General features: G+C 52.9%; 2 protein-coding genes across 6 annotated transcripts in view; one reads left to right on the forward strand and one right to left on the reverse strand.

Annotated features, from left to right (window-relative positions):
• Positions 1 to 14,469, reverse strand: part of Tpcn2 (two pore segment channel 2) — a 29,031-nt gene extending 14,562 nt beyond the window's left edge. For 2 of the 5 annotated variants that reach the window (XM_033756504.1, XM_010635732.3), the window contains exons 1-6: positions 10,779 to 10,992; positions 5,507 to 5,571; positions 4,852 to 4,928; positions 4,428 to 4,605; positions 2,877 to 2,993; positions 181 to 287 (exon numbers count right to left, since the gene is read on the reverse strand). In XM_033756504.1, the coding sequence (XP_033612395.1) occupies positions 181 to 287; positions 2,877 to 2,993; positions 4,428 to 4,605; positions 4,852 to 4,928; positions 5,507 to 5,571; positions 10,779 to 10,890 (656 nt within the window). In that variant the 5' untranslated portion in view covers positions 10,891 to 10,992. Of the gene's footprint in view, positions 1 to 180; positions 288 to 2,876; positions 2,994 to 4,427; positions 4,606 to 4,851; positions 4,929 to 5,506; positions 5,572 to 6,644; positions 6,774 to 10,778; positions 10,993 to 11,293; positions 11,392 to 13,397 lie in introns of those variants that run through there. The other 3 variants (XM_033756507.1, XM_033756506.1, XM_033756505.1) reach the window with 3 other exon arrangements.
• Positions 14,470 to 15,441: 972 nt separating this feature from the next.
• Positions 15,442 to 16,109, forward strand: Eif1 (eukaryotic translation initiation factor 1). Its single transcript, XM_010635731.3, has one exon. The coding sequence runs from the start codon at positions 15,596 to 15,598 to the stop codon at positions 15,935 to 15,937; it is 342 nt and encodes a 113-aa protein (XP_010634033.1). The 5' UTR covers positions 15,442 to 15,595; the 3' UTR covers positions 15,938 to 16,109.
• Positions 16,110 to 16,715: the final 606 nt, after the last annotated feature.

Below are 16,715 nucleotides of genomic sequence, written 5' to 3' on the forward strand. Positions count from 1 at the left end.
GGTCTGCAGTAAGGCCTCTTAAGGGGGCCAAGACTCCTGCATGCTGACCTCCCCAGGGCGCCGGGCTGAAAGCGTTCATGGGCCTCACGCGCTGCATCCGGGCAGGGGCATCCAGGCCATCCACAGGCCAGGGCCCTTGGGCTGAACACTAGCTGGAGTCTCACTGGGCCCAAGACCTACCTGGCCATGTCCGGCAGTGACCACCGGATGCACTTCAAAGTCTTCTTCATCATGGAGGAGTTCTGCAGCAGGAAGAAGGGACGCAGGAGGCGGCGCATGCGCAGCAGCTACAACAGACACAGTGGCCCGGCTCGAAACTGCCTGCACACAGTATTACCTCACCCCTGCCGCCACAGGGGCAAACGTGCCTGGGACCCTAGGGACGGGAGCGGGCCCTGTCGGCCACAGGCTGGCCTGGCAATTCCAGCCGGCAGGTAATGGCCTTTCCTTCCCTCTCACACTGCCTGGCTCCTCTCTGCCACAGCACCCACCGCACACGGAATTATACTTCCCTAGTGTGCCAGGGCCTCTCCCTCGCTCCAGAACCTCGGTCTCCGGGACAAAGGCTTCACCTGCCTTGTTTCTGCCAGTACCTCACGCAGCAGGCCCTCAGAGTGACCCTCGCCGAGGGCACATGGCCCCTCGCTAGGCTGCATCCTCAGAAGGGTCCAGCACCTGACCTGGGACTGACAGGCAAAAGGAGCAGTGATGACCAGTAAACCAACTGCTCAGGGCTGTGGCCTCAGTCTCCCCAGGGCCCTCACACACCACCCATGGTGGAAGATCTGCCCCCAGTGCTCAACAGACCAAGGCTCCTTGGCTCCCAACAGGGCAAGCAGAGGCTGAGGGCTGGGTCAGCTTCCCTACCTACCTGGGGTGCACTCACTCTGCAATCAGCGTGACACACACAGGGCCAAGAGGACACTAAGGCACGTCCAAGTAAGTTCTCCCCTGAGAACTGGCTGCTGGGCCAGGTAACCCCTGGCAAGGCCCAGACCCCAGGTGCTTAGAGAAATGCTACACCCAAACAGTTATGTTGAGACCAAGTGAGTGGCCAAGGCCTATCAGTGGCCCACCGGCCCCAAAGCAACAAGGCTCCATCAGCACAAGAGCAGGTCAGAGCCACCTAATGTCAATGGGAGCTCTGCAACTGAGCAGCTGGCCACAAAGGAACAGCTGGCGTGACTGCAGATCTGCTGAGCATAGCCGGCCCAGCCAGAAAGGGACCTGGTGTGGCATCAGAACCTTGCTCTAGGTTCTCCAGAGCCAGTGCTAAAGGGAAAGCTCTGTGCAGGCAGCTTCAGCAGCTCCTCTAGACAGAAACATCTTCCCGGGGCTGAACAGGCACATCACAAGAGCAGGGCTGTGCAACTGGGGACAGGAGGCCCAAGAGGACACAAGTGGACAGATCCCTACAAAAGTGCAGGGCAACCAGAGCTCCCGCCCTCTGGAATGCTCACCAGGGGCATCATTCGGCAAATGGCATATCCTACAGGCAGCTGAGCCTCCCTCCTCATACAGTGTCACTGGGATGGTACAAAGCCTCCACCAGGGCAGCAACACACCCATCCTGCCTGAAGCAGAGCCCAGCACCGGGGCCCACATGGCCCCTGCTAACAATCCTGGACACTGACTCATCGTGACAGACGGGGCTGCATCCAAGGATCTGGGAGATGACTCAGTGCAGGGCACCCACCACTTAGTGCAGAACCCACTGCTGAGGTCAAGGGCCACCCAGGAGAACCAGCCTGCCAGAAAGGTCCAGAGCCTTAGAGGATGTAGGACACTAGCCTGGGTCTTCCAGGGCACAGCACAGGCTCTGGGGGACCAGTTCTCTCCTAGTGGGATTCAGGGAACCCAAGAAATGGGAGTGACCACACTTCCACTCCCCACCCCACCATTCCTGCCACTGCCAGTCTGGAAGTGTCCATACCCGAGGGAGAAAGGTGCATCCACCAGAAACACACACTGGTCCCATACACCCTCAGGGAAGGATTCCACAACTGAGGACAGACCAGGGTAGCAGTATCACTTCCTAGTCAGCAAGAGGGCCCTCTAGAGTAATCTGTGCAACAGGAAAAATCATCAGAAAATCCCAGTCATCAAAAAAAAAAACAAAAAACAAAAAACACCTTGGCCTTTGGGAAGGAAATTCTTCTCAAGGGAATCTCCCAGTAGAAGGGAATCCTCAATGTCACTTAGGCAGTGAAAAACCAGGGCCACTCTGGCAGCTTCGCAAGGCTCCCTCCTGGTGTGTCTGTTGTATACTAATGAACCTCCATTCACATAAGCACCCCAGTAGAGGTTGGGCTCAAGTTAACCTGTGAGTTATGGAGTACTGGCTGGCCAATGCGACAGATACTGTCACTATCTCCAGGAATTGGTGGCTGTTGGGCCACTCTCCCTCCATCAGTCAGATGCGGCTGACTCCAAACCACCCTGTCCCCACCCTGTCCTACCAGACTTTGGGGAGGTCAGAAGGTGGAGGGGGAAGGGAATCTCACCACCAGGCCTCAATACTCTGGGCATGCAATGTGGGCACAGCAAAGCCCTGGGGTGATGCTCTCATGGGGCATCCAGCCTAGTGGAGTTCAGATGCCAAATGAACTGAGGCCAGGAGCTCAAGCAGCCGTAGGACTTGCCGCCCACTCCTCTTGCCAACAGGACCCCCCAGGGGAAGCTTATGCCTTCTCTAGGCCCATGTGCTCCATCTGTGAGATGAGGGCAGGGCTCTCAGACAAGAGGAGCCCAAAGTACTATGGGACAAAGGCAGCACTGGGCAGCTGGCCATATGGCTGCAAGGCCCAGGACCGTTATCTATGGCCTAGATAGCTGCACCTGCACCCCACATCCCACAGAGCCACTGAGTCACCTACCTCCTGACAAAGGAGACTCAGGGACACAGTCCAGTCCACCAGAGACACGACCAGCACTGTGAGGTAGGCCAGCAGCCAGAGGTTCTTCTGGAACTGGGACCACCCAACCAGATAGCCCTGCAAGAGATGAGGACAGGTCTGAGGCAGGCAGAGGGCCTCACTCTGCACCAGAAAGCCTGGCAGCAGAGGGTCTGTCCAACAGTGGGGTCTCCATGTGACATTTAGGGAGCAGGATGCTGAGCAGCAGCCTGAAGGCCATGGGTGGCTCACTGAAATCTCAGGCAGGCACTTAGCCTCTCTGGCCCGTTCCCTATCAGTATTGAGGCTTCCGCCACCTGCTCAGCCTAGGCTGGCCTCCAGTGTTTGCAGGGTCAGAAGGAGGCGCAAGGCTTCCAGACAGGAGACAACGCACATGAAAGGGGAAGGTGCTTCAGTCACTCCTGGAAGGCGGAAGGGGAGACAGTTTCTGTCTGCTCCTTCTCCTAACCACTTCCTACCATCCGTATCCCAGTGACCTCCAGAGATCATGGCCTGCACGTAAAAGCATGTGTTCTCCCACAAGTGGCCCCAAACGCAATGATCACTCAGTAAACACTAATGACAACTTCTCACCAGTTTAGGTTCCAGTTCTAAAACTCACAGACCTGCTAGCCCTGTACGAGCTAAAATAGGAAGAACTGAGAAACTGCCTCGGCCTATAATTTCTCTCCCTCTCCCTCTCTCTCCCTCTCTCTCTCTCTCTCTCTCTCTCTCACACACACACACACACACACACACACACACACACACACACATGTGCACTCACATGTGCCAGTGCCCAGCCACCCCCTCCAGAAGCACACAAGCACCCTTCCCACACTACAGCCTGCAGGGATCCAAAAGCCACGTGAGCCTACAGCCCAGGCGGAAGAGTGCAGGGCTGTTGCTGCAGGTGCCATCCAATACTATGGACATGGATGCCCGGGGGCTATGGAGTCAGAATCACTGACAAAAACAGGACATGCAGCCCCAGTGAGACCTAGCCCCTCTGTACCCCGCTGCAAAGTCACCAAGGCCCCATGCTAATGTGTCCCACAAGTTTCCATGAGCTGAGAAGGCAAAAAACCCAGCTCCCAGCAGGATCCAGTCACAGACAGAAGCCAGGGTCTGATGCCTCCCAGCTGTTCTGTGGGCAAAGACCCCCTTCTGCCTCACACCTGACTCCTCTTCTCTTTGTGCCATAAGGAAAGCCCATGGGTCTTCTTGTGCAGTTGGGGACCTCCCCCCACAAAAGCCAACCCCTCACCAGTTCCCAAAGGCTCTCCAGGCCACCTGGCCCCAGCTTCCACCCTGAGGAGGAAGAAGAGTCAACAGCCTTGCTCCCAGGCCCAGACACACCCAAGAACCCAATCCCTGCCTAAAGGGTTAAGGTGCAGAAACAAGAGAGACAGCCAGCCTAGGGCACCAGAAATAAACTAGGAGAGAAGCAGTCTGGGGATGGGAGGGCTGAGGCAGCTGGAGTCACACAGGAAGGACATGGGCTCAGCATTGCCCACCACCTGCCTGCCTCACCTTCACAGAGATATCAGCCACGAAGACCAGCAGGCAGAGCAGCTCCACGCCCTCCATCAGACCACAGGGTGGCTCCCAGGGCAGGGAGCGATAGCGCACGTCCGCAGTCCACGTGAGTGAGGACGGGGTCTCAATAAAAGCCAAAAACAGGATCAAGAAGATGGTGAAGCTCAGAGTCCTAGAAAGAAAACAAACCTGGTCAAAGGGCAAGAAGCAGCTGCCCTCTGGGGCTAGGACATTGACCGGCAGGTGACACTGATCTACCCAGACTCACTGGCCCGGCGCTGACCCAGTGTTCTGAGAGGGAGGTCCCGACCGCAGGCTGGGCAACTCACTAGGAGGAGGATGGGGAGCCCACCTGGATAGGTATGGTCCTCTCAGGCCAGCCTCCCCACCACCAAGCAGGCCAGAGGTGCATTCTCACCGTTGGCACAGGTTCGAGTAATACCATCGGTAAAGCCACATCGAGCGGGCATCCATGCGGTGGAAGATGGAGCGGTACTGGAAGCAAAGGGTCAGTCACATGGAGGGGCGTGAACAGGGTTTCCCTGGTGCCACACATGCCTAAACCCTGACCTGTTCCCACAATGGGCACCATCTCCCACTGAGCAAGGCCCCACTGGCATCGTGGATGGCAAGATCAGCCTCAGCACGCGGACAAGGCATCCCCCACCTCGCAACCCTGCAGCCTCAGCCCATCACACGTTATGAGGTTTACCCAGCAGACCAAGTGCTTCCCAAAGGCCAGATGGGGGCAGTGTTTGTAGAACACACAGCTGTGCCTCTGTGAGGCTCTCTTCTCCACGCAAGGGTGGCCCCTCATCCCCAGCACAGCTGAGTCATCCCCCAGCCCCACTGGGGACCTAGGATGGCGCAGCCCAGCACAGGCCACAAGGCAGGATAAATCAACAATGCAATGATTCTAGTACTCAGAAGACAGCCTCCTTTAAAGAGGTCTGGCCCTACCATCTCAGCTATCCTAACCCACAGGCCAGCAGCTAAGGCTTTGACCCAGGACAGCAAGGAATGAAGGCTGGGAGATGCTTGGCCAGCAGAGCAGCACCCCCAGGCCCACTCACCTGAACAGCATCTTCAATGAAGACCACAGCCTGGTCGATGCAGAGGTCCTGCCTGGCCGTGGCACCTGCAGGGAGGCAGAGAAGATAGGTCAGGTGACCAGGCGGGCAGTGTGCCTCACCCCTATGGGCTGATCTGATAAGAGGAAAAGAAGCCAGCTGCGGTCCTCCCCTGCTCAGTGACAAGACACCCCCCCCACCCTGCAGCTGGGGCACAGTACCTGCCCTGGGGTCTCACGAAGGCAAGGAGCACAGCAGGGCATGCTCAGGACACAGCCCAGAGAGGCAGCTCTGACACCCACAACTGCCACTGCCCAAGGGACAGGATGCAGAGGACACAACACCCAGCGAAGCCCATGGAAATAGCAGTGCTGGTACCAGACATGGGGTTCTCCTCAGCCAAGGAGCCACCTTGCGCGGCTCCCAGGGGATCAGTGAGGGGCAGTGTGGGGATGCAGTATGCGGTACGCCACACAAGTGACCACTCTGCCGCCCAGTTCCACCACTGGCCTCCCGCATGGCCCCAGCATTCTCAACTAAAAGATGGGCAACACTACCTGTGCAGCCCCTATCCAATGAGACCAGAGATTAAACACTGAGGTGCAAAATCAACATCTAGACCTGGAAACCACCACTGTAACTTATCAAATCCTGGCCCACAGAACCAAGTGACTGTGCCAAGTGCTCTGAGGACAAAGTCCAGGGAGCTCCTGAGTCCCTCCCCACCCATCCTCTGCCAGATCCTCCCTGGCAAAGAGCCATCACTGACTTGGTTCTCACAGCACACGAGATTGGGCCTTCCTGTGGTCTGAGCCAAGGAGGCAGCCGGCTCGTGACTGCCGGGGCCCTCAGGAGCAGCTTGCACCAGCACCCTGGCTGCTCTCGAGCCCCTCCCACTAATGAGCAGCAGCCAGCACACCCAGCCAGGGGCCACCAGGGACCTGAGCTTGGCAGGCCGGTGCACGGTGGGCAGGCAGTTGGCACCTGAAACTCAACAAACAGCATGAGAAGAAAAGCACGAGCGGGGCCCAGAGCAACAGGGGAATGGGGGGCTGAAGTTCACACATCCCAGGAGAGAAGGCACAGCCAGGGCAGCCCAGGGCCCTGGGGCCTGCGGCGGCGTGTAGCCCACGCAGCTCACATCCGGCTTGGAAATGAAGCGGACAGCCCTGTCGCTGCTTCCATTCATGATTCAGCTTCTCCATCTGGCCCCCTGAGGTCCACGGAGGCACTGAGTGGAACAGAGCTGAGCTGCCGGAGCAAAGGGACAGGAGGCTGCAACGTGGAGGAGCAAGCAGAGCCCCAGCCACTGCCCACCCCTCTGCCACCACCCCTGAAGAGGCACCTCCTCTCGTCCCTAGGGCTCCTGTCATGGGACAGAGACAGTAGGGCCCAGGGAGTAAGCAGAGATGTGGGAGCCCCACCCCATGTCTGCCCTGGCCTTACTATGTCACCTAGCAAGTGCCTTCCTCACCCTGGGCCTTCATTCCCCCCCCCCCGACAGCCCTCGTTTCTCAGAGGGGCTCTAACAGCACCAGTTCCTGGAATCCCTACGTGCCCCGGGATGCTATGAACAGAAGCTGTATTGTCTTTTTCCAGGATGAAGCAAAACTCAAAGCCAATTTTTCCAATGAGGAAGTGAACAGCCCAAGGGCAGCCCGCAAGGCAGGGGTCTGAAAGTGCCAGGCTACACAATTTCCTGGCCAGACACAGAATCTGAACCCGAAGAGACAGAGCCATACAAGCTTCTGAGATAAGAGAAAGAAGGACTGTGGAAGGGACTCAGTCTGCCCAGACCAGTTACTGCAGGACCAGGGGGTCAGCGCCCCTGGACGATGTAGAACACCTGGGAGTCCCCTTTGTTTGGCTTTCTGGCTGTTGGTTTATAAAACTCTGGGTCTGACGACTATGAAAGTCAGTGTGGAGATTTCTCAAAAAACTAAAACTAGAGGTTTTAGTTTTAGTTTATTTGACCCAGCTATACCTCTTCTTGGTATCTTCCCAGAAGAATTAAAAGCATTATACCACAGCGATATATACACACCCATGTTTATAGCCACACAGTACATAAGAGCTAAATCTTGAAAACAGCCCAGAAGCCCATCAACTGATGAGTGGATAAAGATTTGGTTTTTAATACAATGGAGTACTACTCTGCCATAAAGAAGGATGAGCTTCAGACATCTGTAGCTAAATGGATGGACGTTGAGAAATGCTCCTCAGTAAAGCAGAATGGACACACGTGTTTAAATATCGCATTGTTTCTATGGTGAGAGAAACCAAAAATGGAAACAAGGACGGAGATGTATAATAGATGTTGGAAAATGGGAAGAAAGTGTTCAAATGGGAAGGGGAACAAGGGAAAGGGGAGGGGGAAAAGAAGGAAGGGACAAGAACAAAGTGAAAATAGAAGGGAAAAAATGAAAACAAAGCTTCTGTACATTGGGAGAGGAAGGGGCTTGAAGGGGTAATAGGACAAAATAAAACAAAACTTATTAAATCTTAAAATAATAAATAAAAATCAAACTTTTCTGTCTGGCTGCCTGAGCTCACCTGCCCTCACACTGCCAAACCTCTGGAAGACCATCCCACTCCGCAGCAACCTGAGAGATCTTGTCACAAACTCTTAGATGCACAGCACAGCTTTCCATGGGGTCCCTCTACCCCAGGCCCACACTCTGCCCCAGTCTGACACTGCAGGCTCCATCCCAGCCACCCACTGGCCCTCCTGTTGCTTCCCCACCCTGCCTCCCCATATCATTCATGCTGAACTTGGCCCTGCCAAGGCCACACCCACCAAATCCTCCTTGCCCAGGGCCAGAAGCACTATCCCCCAACCTGTGGGTTCACCCACTTCCTGCAGGTGGCTCACCCTGCCCTGAGCTTACTGCCCTGGCTGAAATACTGGTCCGCGTCCCCTCATCCCAGCAGGATGGGGGTTAAGCCAGACTAACCAGGTAGGAATGAAGCTGGGGGTGTGGGGAGTGCAGCACACTTCTGCCCCTAGACTTATCTCCCTGCCCTCAGCCTCTGCTCCCCCATATCCAGGTCTAAACTCGTTCCCCCTCTTACTCTAGGCTCCTCCCTGCACAATTTGTGTAGGGCCCTGACCAGCATCTGTGTGACCCTAGGGGAGCCTCTAATTGCTGCGACTCCGTTTCTCACAGACCCTTCCCAATAGGACTTACACACTGAATGGGTTATTGAGCCACAGTGCTTTGCAAAGAAGCCCTTTATCAATACTCTGAAAGCTTCTACAGCCCAGCAATCCTTCTCTTTGACATTGTCACAAACAGAACAGTGATTCTTGGAACGAGTAAGAAAAAAAACATTCTCCTCAACCTTGGGCCAGAGTCTGGCAGGTGGGGCAGAGTCAGGAGGCAGAGTCACCTGGGACCCTCAGACACCTGAAGCAGTAGCACACACCTTCCTTGTGCGCAGGAGTCCCAACCACAGCACACACAAACCCAGAGCACAGGATCCATCTCAGAGCACAGGAGCAGAAGCTGAAAGAGCCATCCCCATCCCCCAAGCCTGGCTAAGGAGATGCCAACACAGGGCATCCTGTCCACGCTCTCAGCAGCCCTCGCCAAGGCCACGGTGCCATGACAAAGAGTCCTCCCAGAGTCCCTCTCACCTTCCACACTGCCCGGCCCTGGCTCCTGTCTCAACAGAGCAGGTGGCACCTGCCAGATACCCACTCTGTCAGGACCTGCAAGTGCCAAGGCATTCCTACCCTGACCTGATTACCTCTGAATTCTCACAACGCCCCTCTGCCAGATCCTGTTACTACCTCCTGTAGCCGATCCACCCAGCTGGCCTTGTTCGGGACCTAGGCCCACTACCTTTGAGGACGAATGTCAAAGACATGGAGTCAGTTTAATAAGAGGGCAGCCAGGGGGCTCTTGCCTCTCAGTAGGTAGAGGAGCCCCAAGCAGCTGGCTCATCTTACCTTTATTCACCCAAACACCAGTACGAGCAACCAAATAACACAAGATTCACTTGCTTTCCTATATCCGCTAGTACATGCTCAGGTAAACAACTTAACCTCAGCTGTCTTAACTTTTCCCCAGAACCTGCAATATGCAATCACCCCTGAGTGTAGCCTTTCTCCTGTGTGCTCACAGAGGCGGCCAGTTAGGCTTCACTTCTCTGGTCTCCTACACTTCCCTTTTACTGAGACCCTGATAGGTTCAGCATCCACCAAGCAACGCTCTACACAGCCTGGAGTACCAGCCCCAGAAGGCATCCAGGCCTTCAGACACAAAGCCTGGGTCCCCTGAACTATATTCCAATCCCTTGTCTTAACCTCTTCAGGCCTGCAAGACCTGGCCCAGGCTGTTAGGATTTCTGGTCCCAGGAAGCAAATAAAGGGCCCTCCTGGGTACAATAGCCTCTAGTTTGTCTCCTGTCCAGGACCCCCACCACTTCCTACTATTCCATTAATGGACACACAAAGGTCAGATCAGGGCAGTGTTCTGACCCTGCCTGTCTCCTGGGTAGAGAAAAAAAAGTGAGGCACAGAGAGAGAAGTGGCCAGCAAGAATTCAGTGCATCACTAGCAGAGCCTACACCAGAATCCAGGGCTGTGATCTTGGGCACAGCTCCTGGCCTCTCCAAACCTCAGTTTCCTCATCTGTAAAATGAGACCAAGTTCTTCGCCTCTGATTCAGCACCTAATTCCCAGGAGTCAGCCAAAGACAGGTAGATTCCACCCTGCCCGCCCTCCACCCTGGACTCAGCAACCTCCCTGACCATAAACAGGAAGGACAGAAAGAAGCTGGGGAGAGAAGGCCCTGCTGGTAGCTGCAAGTGGTAAGGGGAGGAAGCTGGTCTGGTCCCAAGAAGCCTGTCCCAGCCACGCCCTCCCCAAAGGGGACCAGGACTGCCAACTTCCTCGCAGCTGCGTGGAATCCCTCCGGGCTACCCAGGGGCCAGAGTACAGTAACATCTTGAGTACAGTAACATCTCTCAGCCTGCTTCCCAGCTAACAAACGAGGAAAATTAAAAGCGGTCCCCGCTAGGGGCCATTAAAGCCACCAGGGAAAGCCCGGGTCTGGACCGCCCCACACACGGAAGAGGCAAGGGGGCTGTGGGGCTGGCATCCCCCGGGCTGCCCCTCTTCGCCCGGCTCCACGGTGGCAGGACGTGACCCCCGCGTCAGGATAGCAGTTCCCCTGCGCCCAGACCCGCTGGGACTCCGGCCCGGTGGGGGGGGTGCGGGGACCGCGGGACCTCAGCCAGCCCGGACCCTCCCCAAGCCCAGTAAGCTCACCGGGACCGATTTGGACGTTGCTGCAAGCGAGGAGCCCCTGAGGGCAGTCGCGGCCGCTGCCACCGCGGGCCGGGCCCAGAAGGGGCTCCGACTCGGCCTGGGGCTCCGACATTGGGTTGATCGGCACCACACGCGACCCAGGAGAGAAACCCGACCAGCGAGCATCCAGCTCCACTGCGCAGGCCAGCGGCTGGCCCGGGAGGAGGAGCGACCGCACTGTAACGCAAGGGATTGCCCCTAACTACTGGCCAATGAAAACAAAGGGCTCGTGCGTGGAGGCGGGGTTTCTAATGCCCCGCCCTTCTGGGTGGGGCTCAGCTTCCTTCCCTCCTGGGAGTGAGTAGGCTTTTAGGACCCGAGGACTGGGGTGGAAAGTTCATGAGAGTGATTCCAGTTTGAAGCGGCCGTGTAGCTTTAGTCCTCCCAGACCTGCAGGATCCGAAACTCTGAGGCTTTTTTTTTTTTTCCCCTTTGGACACAGGGTTTCATGTAGTTCAGACTAGCTGTAAACTCACCAGGTAGCCCGCGCTGGCCTCAAATTCACAGTGATCCCGCCTCTCAGCCTTCTGAGTGCTGGGATTACAGGCGTGCGTCACCGTGCCGGGCAAGGAATCTGCTTTAACAAGCATTCTGGGTGATTCATTTGCGTGTGAGTTTTGGGTACATGGCCCCAAAATGGAACGTGAGTTTATCTTCTGATAATGAAATAAGGGAACTAAATACAGTTAAGGGTGTGAAGTTTTAAAACACAAACGACAAGCTGAAAAATATTTACAACACATGTAAAAGTTTTTTCAGCATTACTAAAAAGAGCTTGTGATAATTTTCTATTGCTGTGATGACAAATCTCACAAACAGCATAGAACGGCACGCACATTAAAATTGGAAACACAAGAGATTAGCAATGGCCCCTGGCAGGAATGATCACAAATTCGTGAAGCATTCCATGTCTGCACCCTGAGACCGTTATATTAAGTGAAATAAATCAGACTTCCAAGCTTAAACATCCCACGGTTTCTCTTATATGAGAAACCCAAAATATAAAGAAAGAGCAAAATAAAAGACAGATAATAGAGAGCCCAGGATTTATCTCAGTGGTGCAGTGCCTGCCTTGTAAGCACAAGGTCCTGAGTTCAATCCCCAGTACCAAATAAAAAGGAAGTTGGGAGATCTTTTTTCAGATGGGAAGAGTAAGAAGAGATGGAGGGAGGAAGAAAGGTTAGGGGCCGAAAAAAGAATTAAGATGTGTTTTGTACGTGTGCCGACTCTACAACAAATGTGATCATTACTGCGAACGTGTACTAATTTAAAAAAATAAATAAAATAAAACAGAATAGAGTTGGGGATTTAGCTCAGTGGTGCATCCGCCTGCCTTGCAAGCACAAGGTCCTGAGTTCAAACTCCAGCACCAGAAAAACAAAACAAAAAACAGAATAACTTCCATTCACTATCTGTTAGTCCTGAAGGTCAGAAGTCCAGCAGCTGAACTCTAAGTGTGGCCACTTGGGGTTCTTATCTGGAGACAAGAAAAATCCACTTTCAGGCTCACCTAGATGCAGCAGGATTGGTTTCTGTGGGGCTGGGACCCAGTGCACCTTTATTTGCTGAATGCTGATCAGGGTGGTTCTCTGCGGCCTCCATTGTCATCAGAGTCAGCAGGAACCAATTTAATCCTTTGTCTTCAAATGAGATGCTTTAAAGTGCAGCCAAATGCTCTGAATCTCTGGCTTCCCTTCTGCCACATCTCTGCATCTTTTCCTCTCAGTGGGGGCGAGTCGGGTGTTAAACATAGTTATTTATCATCTTAACCTTTTTTGTATGTGTGGTACTGAGGATGAACCCAGGTCCTCCACACTGACTTGCACCCTCTGCCATTTTTAATTTTTTTTTATTTTGAGAAGAATCAAAGTTGCCCAAGTTGGGCTCAAATTTGCAATCCTCCTGCCTGGCCTGCCAGAGTGCTGGGATTTTACCACCCCAGGGTATTATTGCAACTGTCACCACCATTGGTCTCCAGAACTCTTTCATCTTGAAAAACTGAAACTGTACCATTCTCAAGTTTACAATTTAGCTTGATGATTTTTGTTTTGTTTTCTTTTGTATTTTGAAGCAGAGTTGCTATGTAATCCAGACTGACCTTGAATTTACTATATAGCCCAATCTGGCCTTAAACTCTCACAGCGCTCCTGCTGCCTCAGCCTCCCTCCCATGTGCTGACATTACAAGCATGTGCCACCACTCTCGGTTTAGGTTAATGATCTTAATTGACTTTATTTTCAACACTGCTGGTTTTATAGCAGCCTTCCTAATGGGTGAGAGCCGCAGCTCACTGGTTTTGATTTGCATTTCCCTAAGGGTTACAAAGTTGCCTTTGCCCTTTGTATATATGTCCTCTTTGGGAAAATGCCTATTCCACACTGGAAATTTTAGAATTCCATAATACGTTCACAACACAGGTCCCAGTGTACAGGGCAGAGGAGACTGGGTTTATAGACAGAAAAAAGCTTAAGAATGCAGAAACAAAAAAGGAGATAGTTACTTTCTTTGTAAGGAGAGGGCAGGGAGAGAGAACAGCAGAAAAATAACTGGTCAGAGAACATCAGGTTATACTTTACTTACCCTTGGAGAGAAAAGATAAGGCAGAGAGGACTCCATTATTTACAAATTGCAACTGGCCTCTTTGGGAGGTTTGATCATTATCTTCCTAATCCTGATTTCCCTGGAAGATCAAATACACAGCTTAGTTTCAGCTTGGTGATGTGAACTTTAGAGTGAGTCCCTTCGACTTTGAGTCTGGTCCATGGGCCTTCGTCCAGCCACAGCCTCCTGTCAATTTTTTTTAACACCATTAAACTCTAATTTCCGAACTCCCCCCACGACCTCCTGGAAGCCACCTTTCTTCTCTCTCACTCTGCCTGTGTGTCCTCGGTGCTTCCTGTAAACACATACATACCGTGTTTGTCCTCTTAGGCCTCACCGCTTTCCCTGCACTTCCTGTCCTCAAGGTTCATCGTCACTGCAGGGGCGGCGTTTCCTTCCTTTTTCGCAGACTGAATATTTCATTTTGCTTACGCACTCATCCACCACGGAGTAGCTCCCGTCTTCTGCCTACTGTGAATAATGTTGCCGTGAACACAAATGTGCAAACATCCTTGGGAGACCTTCCTCTCCATTTCGAGGCACAAGAGGGTGTGAACCAAAGTCTCCAAACGCTAAACTGCATCGGAAACCCCAACAGCTTGCTTGACCTTGGTTGAGAACAGCGGAACTGTGGAGAGATGCTATGTTGTAGGTCGGGAACCACTGTCACCCCGGGCTATCTTACTCACTTCAATATCGACCCCTTTAACTTTCGTATCTGACCTAACATTCCTGTGACTAGAAAATAAACTACTCGGAATGTACCGCTAGGCTTAGCCAACCTCTAGTCTCCCCCAGCCCAAAGGCTAAGAATGCTCTACTCTGTGATAACATCTGAACCCCATGGAAAGCGTCACCCCATCTTGCGCAGCCCGTAGCCCACCTGCCTGATTGCCCCCCCATGACTGGGAAACTTAGTGATTTATGACTTTCTTTCATTCTGTGACTCTTAAGTCCATGTATGTAACCTCTTCCATGACAGAACATGTCCTTCAAGGTAACTGGTCACTAATATTTGGCTCAGAATAAGTTATTTTCTATTTCCTTTAAAACTGAGTTGCTGTTTTACATTGACAAGTGGAATTGCTGGACCGTACGGGAATTATATTTTAATTTGGGGGCAACCATGATACTCTCCCATAGCAGCCGTACCATTCCAGGTTCCCAATGGTGCACACAAGTTTTAATTTCTCTCCAGACTCACTGACACTTGTCTTTGCCTGTTGGTTTTATAGCAGTCATCCTAATGGGTGAGAGGCAGGGCTCCCTGTGATTTTGATTGCATTTGCCCAAGGATTAGTGAAGTTGCCTTTGCCCCTTTGTATGTATGTTATCTTTGGAAAAATGCCTATTCAATTCCTTGCTCGATTATGAATCAGATGTTAGGGGATTTTGTTTTGTTCTTGTTGAGTTTTAGTTCTCCATTCTGTGCAAAAATCTTTTATGGATATGTGATTTGCAAATACTTGCTCCCAATATGTGGGTTACGTTTTTTTTACTCTATTGCCCTTTTGGGGTTTTTTTGTTTTGTTTTGTTAGGTGTTTTGACGCGGGGTCTCACTATATAGTTCAGGCTGGCCTGGAACTCACTCTGTAGCCCAAGCCTCCTGCCTCAGCCTCCGGAGTGTTGGGAGGTACAGGTGTGCATCACCCTACCAGGCTCCCATTGTCTTTTGCTGTGTAAGCATCACAATTTTAATTAGATCCAGTGGGTCTGTTTTGTTGCTTGTGCCTTTGGTGTCACAGCCAGAAAATTATTGTCAAATCTGCTGTCAGGAAGCTTTTGTCCTAACATCTTCCACGATCTCTTTGCTGTTAAGGGTCCATGTAACTGTACTGAGCTCACTGGATAATCCAGGATGATCTCCTTATTTTAAGAACAGCTGATTAGTAACTTTATTTATGCAAGAATTCTTTGCCATCTAACCTAACCTAACCAGTCATACACTGCCAATAGTTGAAGGTCTGTAAGGAAAAAGTTAAATTCCCCATAGGTAGGAAAGAGCAAACAGAAATATCAATACAGAATTCTGGGCCCCAGTCACTGAGCCGCCGCCGAGGTTTCAGCTGCCTCCCCCTTGAGCCCCCTGCTTCCCGGCGATCCGTCCCCCCCGCCCGCCTTCTCCCGCAGCCGCCTTCCGCAGGCCATTTCCACCGAGGAAAAGGAATCGTATCGTATGTCCGCTATCCAGAACCTCCACTCTTTCGACCCCTTTGCTGATGCAAGTAAGGGTGATGACCTGCTTCCTGCCGGCACTGAGGATTATATCCATATAAGAATCCAACAGAGGAACGGCAGGAAGACCCTCACCACTGTGCAAGGGATCGCTGATGATTACGATAAGAAGAAACTGGTGAAGGCGTTTAAGAAGAAATTTGCCTGCAATGGTACTGTAATCGAGCATCCAGAGTATGGAGAAGTAATCCAGCTCCAGGGCGACCAGCGCAAGAACATATGTCAGTTCCTGGTAGAGATTGGACTGGCCAAGGACGATCAGCTGAAGGTTCATGGGTTTTAAGTGCTTGTGGCTCATTGAAGCTTAAGTGAGGATTTCTTGGAATGAGTAGACTGTCCTTTCTGTCCCTTGTCACAAGTTTAAAAACCTCACGGCTTGTATAATGTAACCATTTGGGGTCCGCTTCCACTTGGACTAGTGTAACTCCTTCATGCAATAAACTGAAAAGAGCCATGCTGTCTAGTCTGGAATCCCTCATTTGAACAGAGCTCACGCAGTAGGTGCCCAGCAGTGTGCAGCCTGAAACACTGTACCGTGATGTTGCAGCAGGGCCCCAAGACCGCGGGCAGCTGTGTCTGGCCAGGAGCTCTCCGAGCTCTCGCTGCTGGGTCCCTGGCCTTAGAAGGCCCCCACCCCAGCCGCCCAGGGACCGGGGAGAGCAAAGGGAGAGGCAGCGGTGTGGCTCCACCACTAGAGGGAGCAGTTGGTAGCGGAGAGCCCTCCCCAGCTGGCTGCCAGGGCCTGGGGACCAGACGGCCCAGCTAAAGACACCAAACCCAGCGCTCAAGGCCAGCCCAGTGCAGTTAAACTTCTGACAAGGGGACAAACCCACCTGGTGACAGCTTGCACCCCACACGCAGCAGCTCCCCAATGCCATGTGAAGTAACTGGTTTTGGTTTTCCTCCCAGTTTGATGTTATGTAATGTATTTAAGCCCTTATTTAAATAAAACTTGTTTTCAGAAGTCCCTGGCGTGCAGCTTGTGCTTTCTGGGTGGCCCGTCTGTTGCTGTGAACAAAGCCGAAGTCCTCTTGGCTGATCCCACTGCTCTGACCGCTGTT

This window comes from Fukomys damarensis, unplaced genomic scaffold, assembly GCF_012274545.1.
Source record: "Fukomys damarensis isolate Sample0158 unplaced genomic scaffold, DMR_v1.0_HiC HiC_scaffold_27, whole genome shotgun sequence".
NCBI lineage: Eukaryota > Metazoa > Chordata > Mammalia > Rodentia > Bathyergidae > Fukomys > Fukomys damarensis.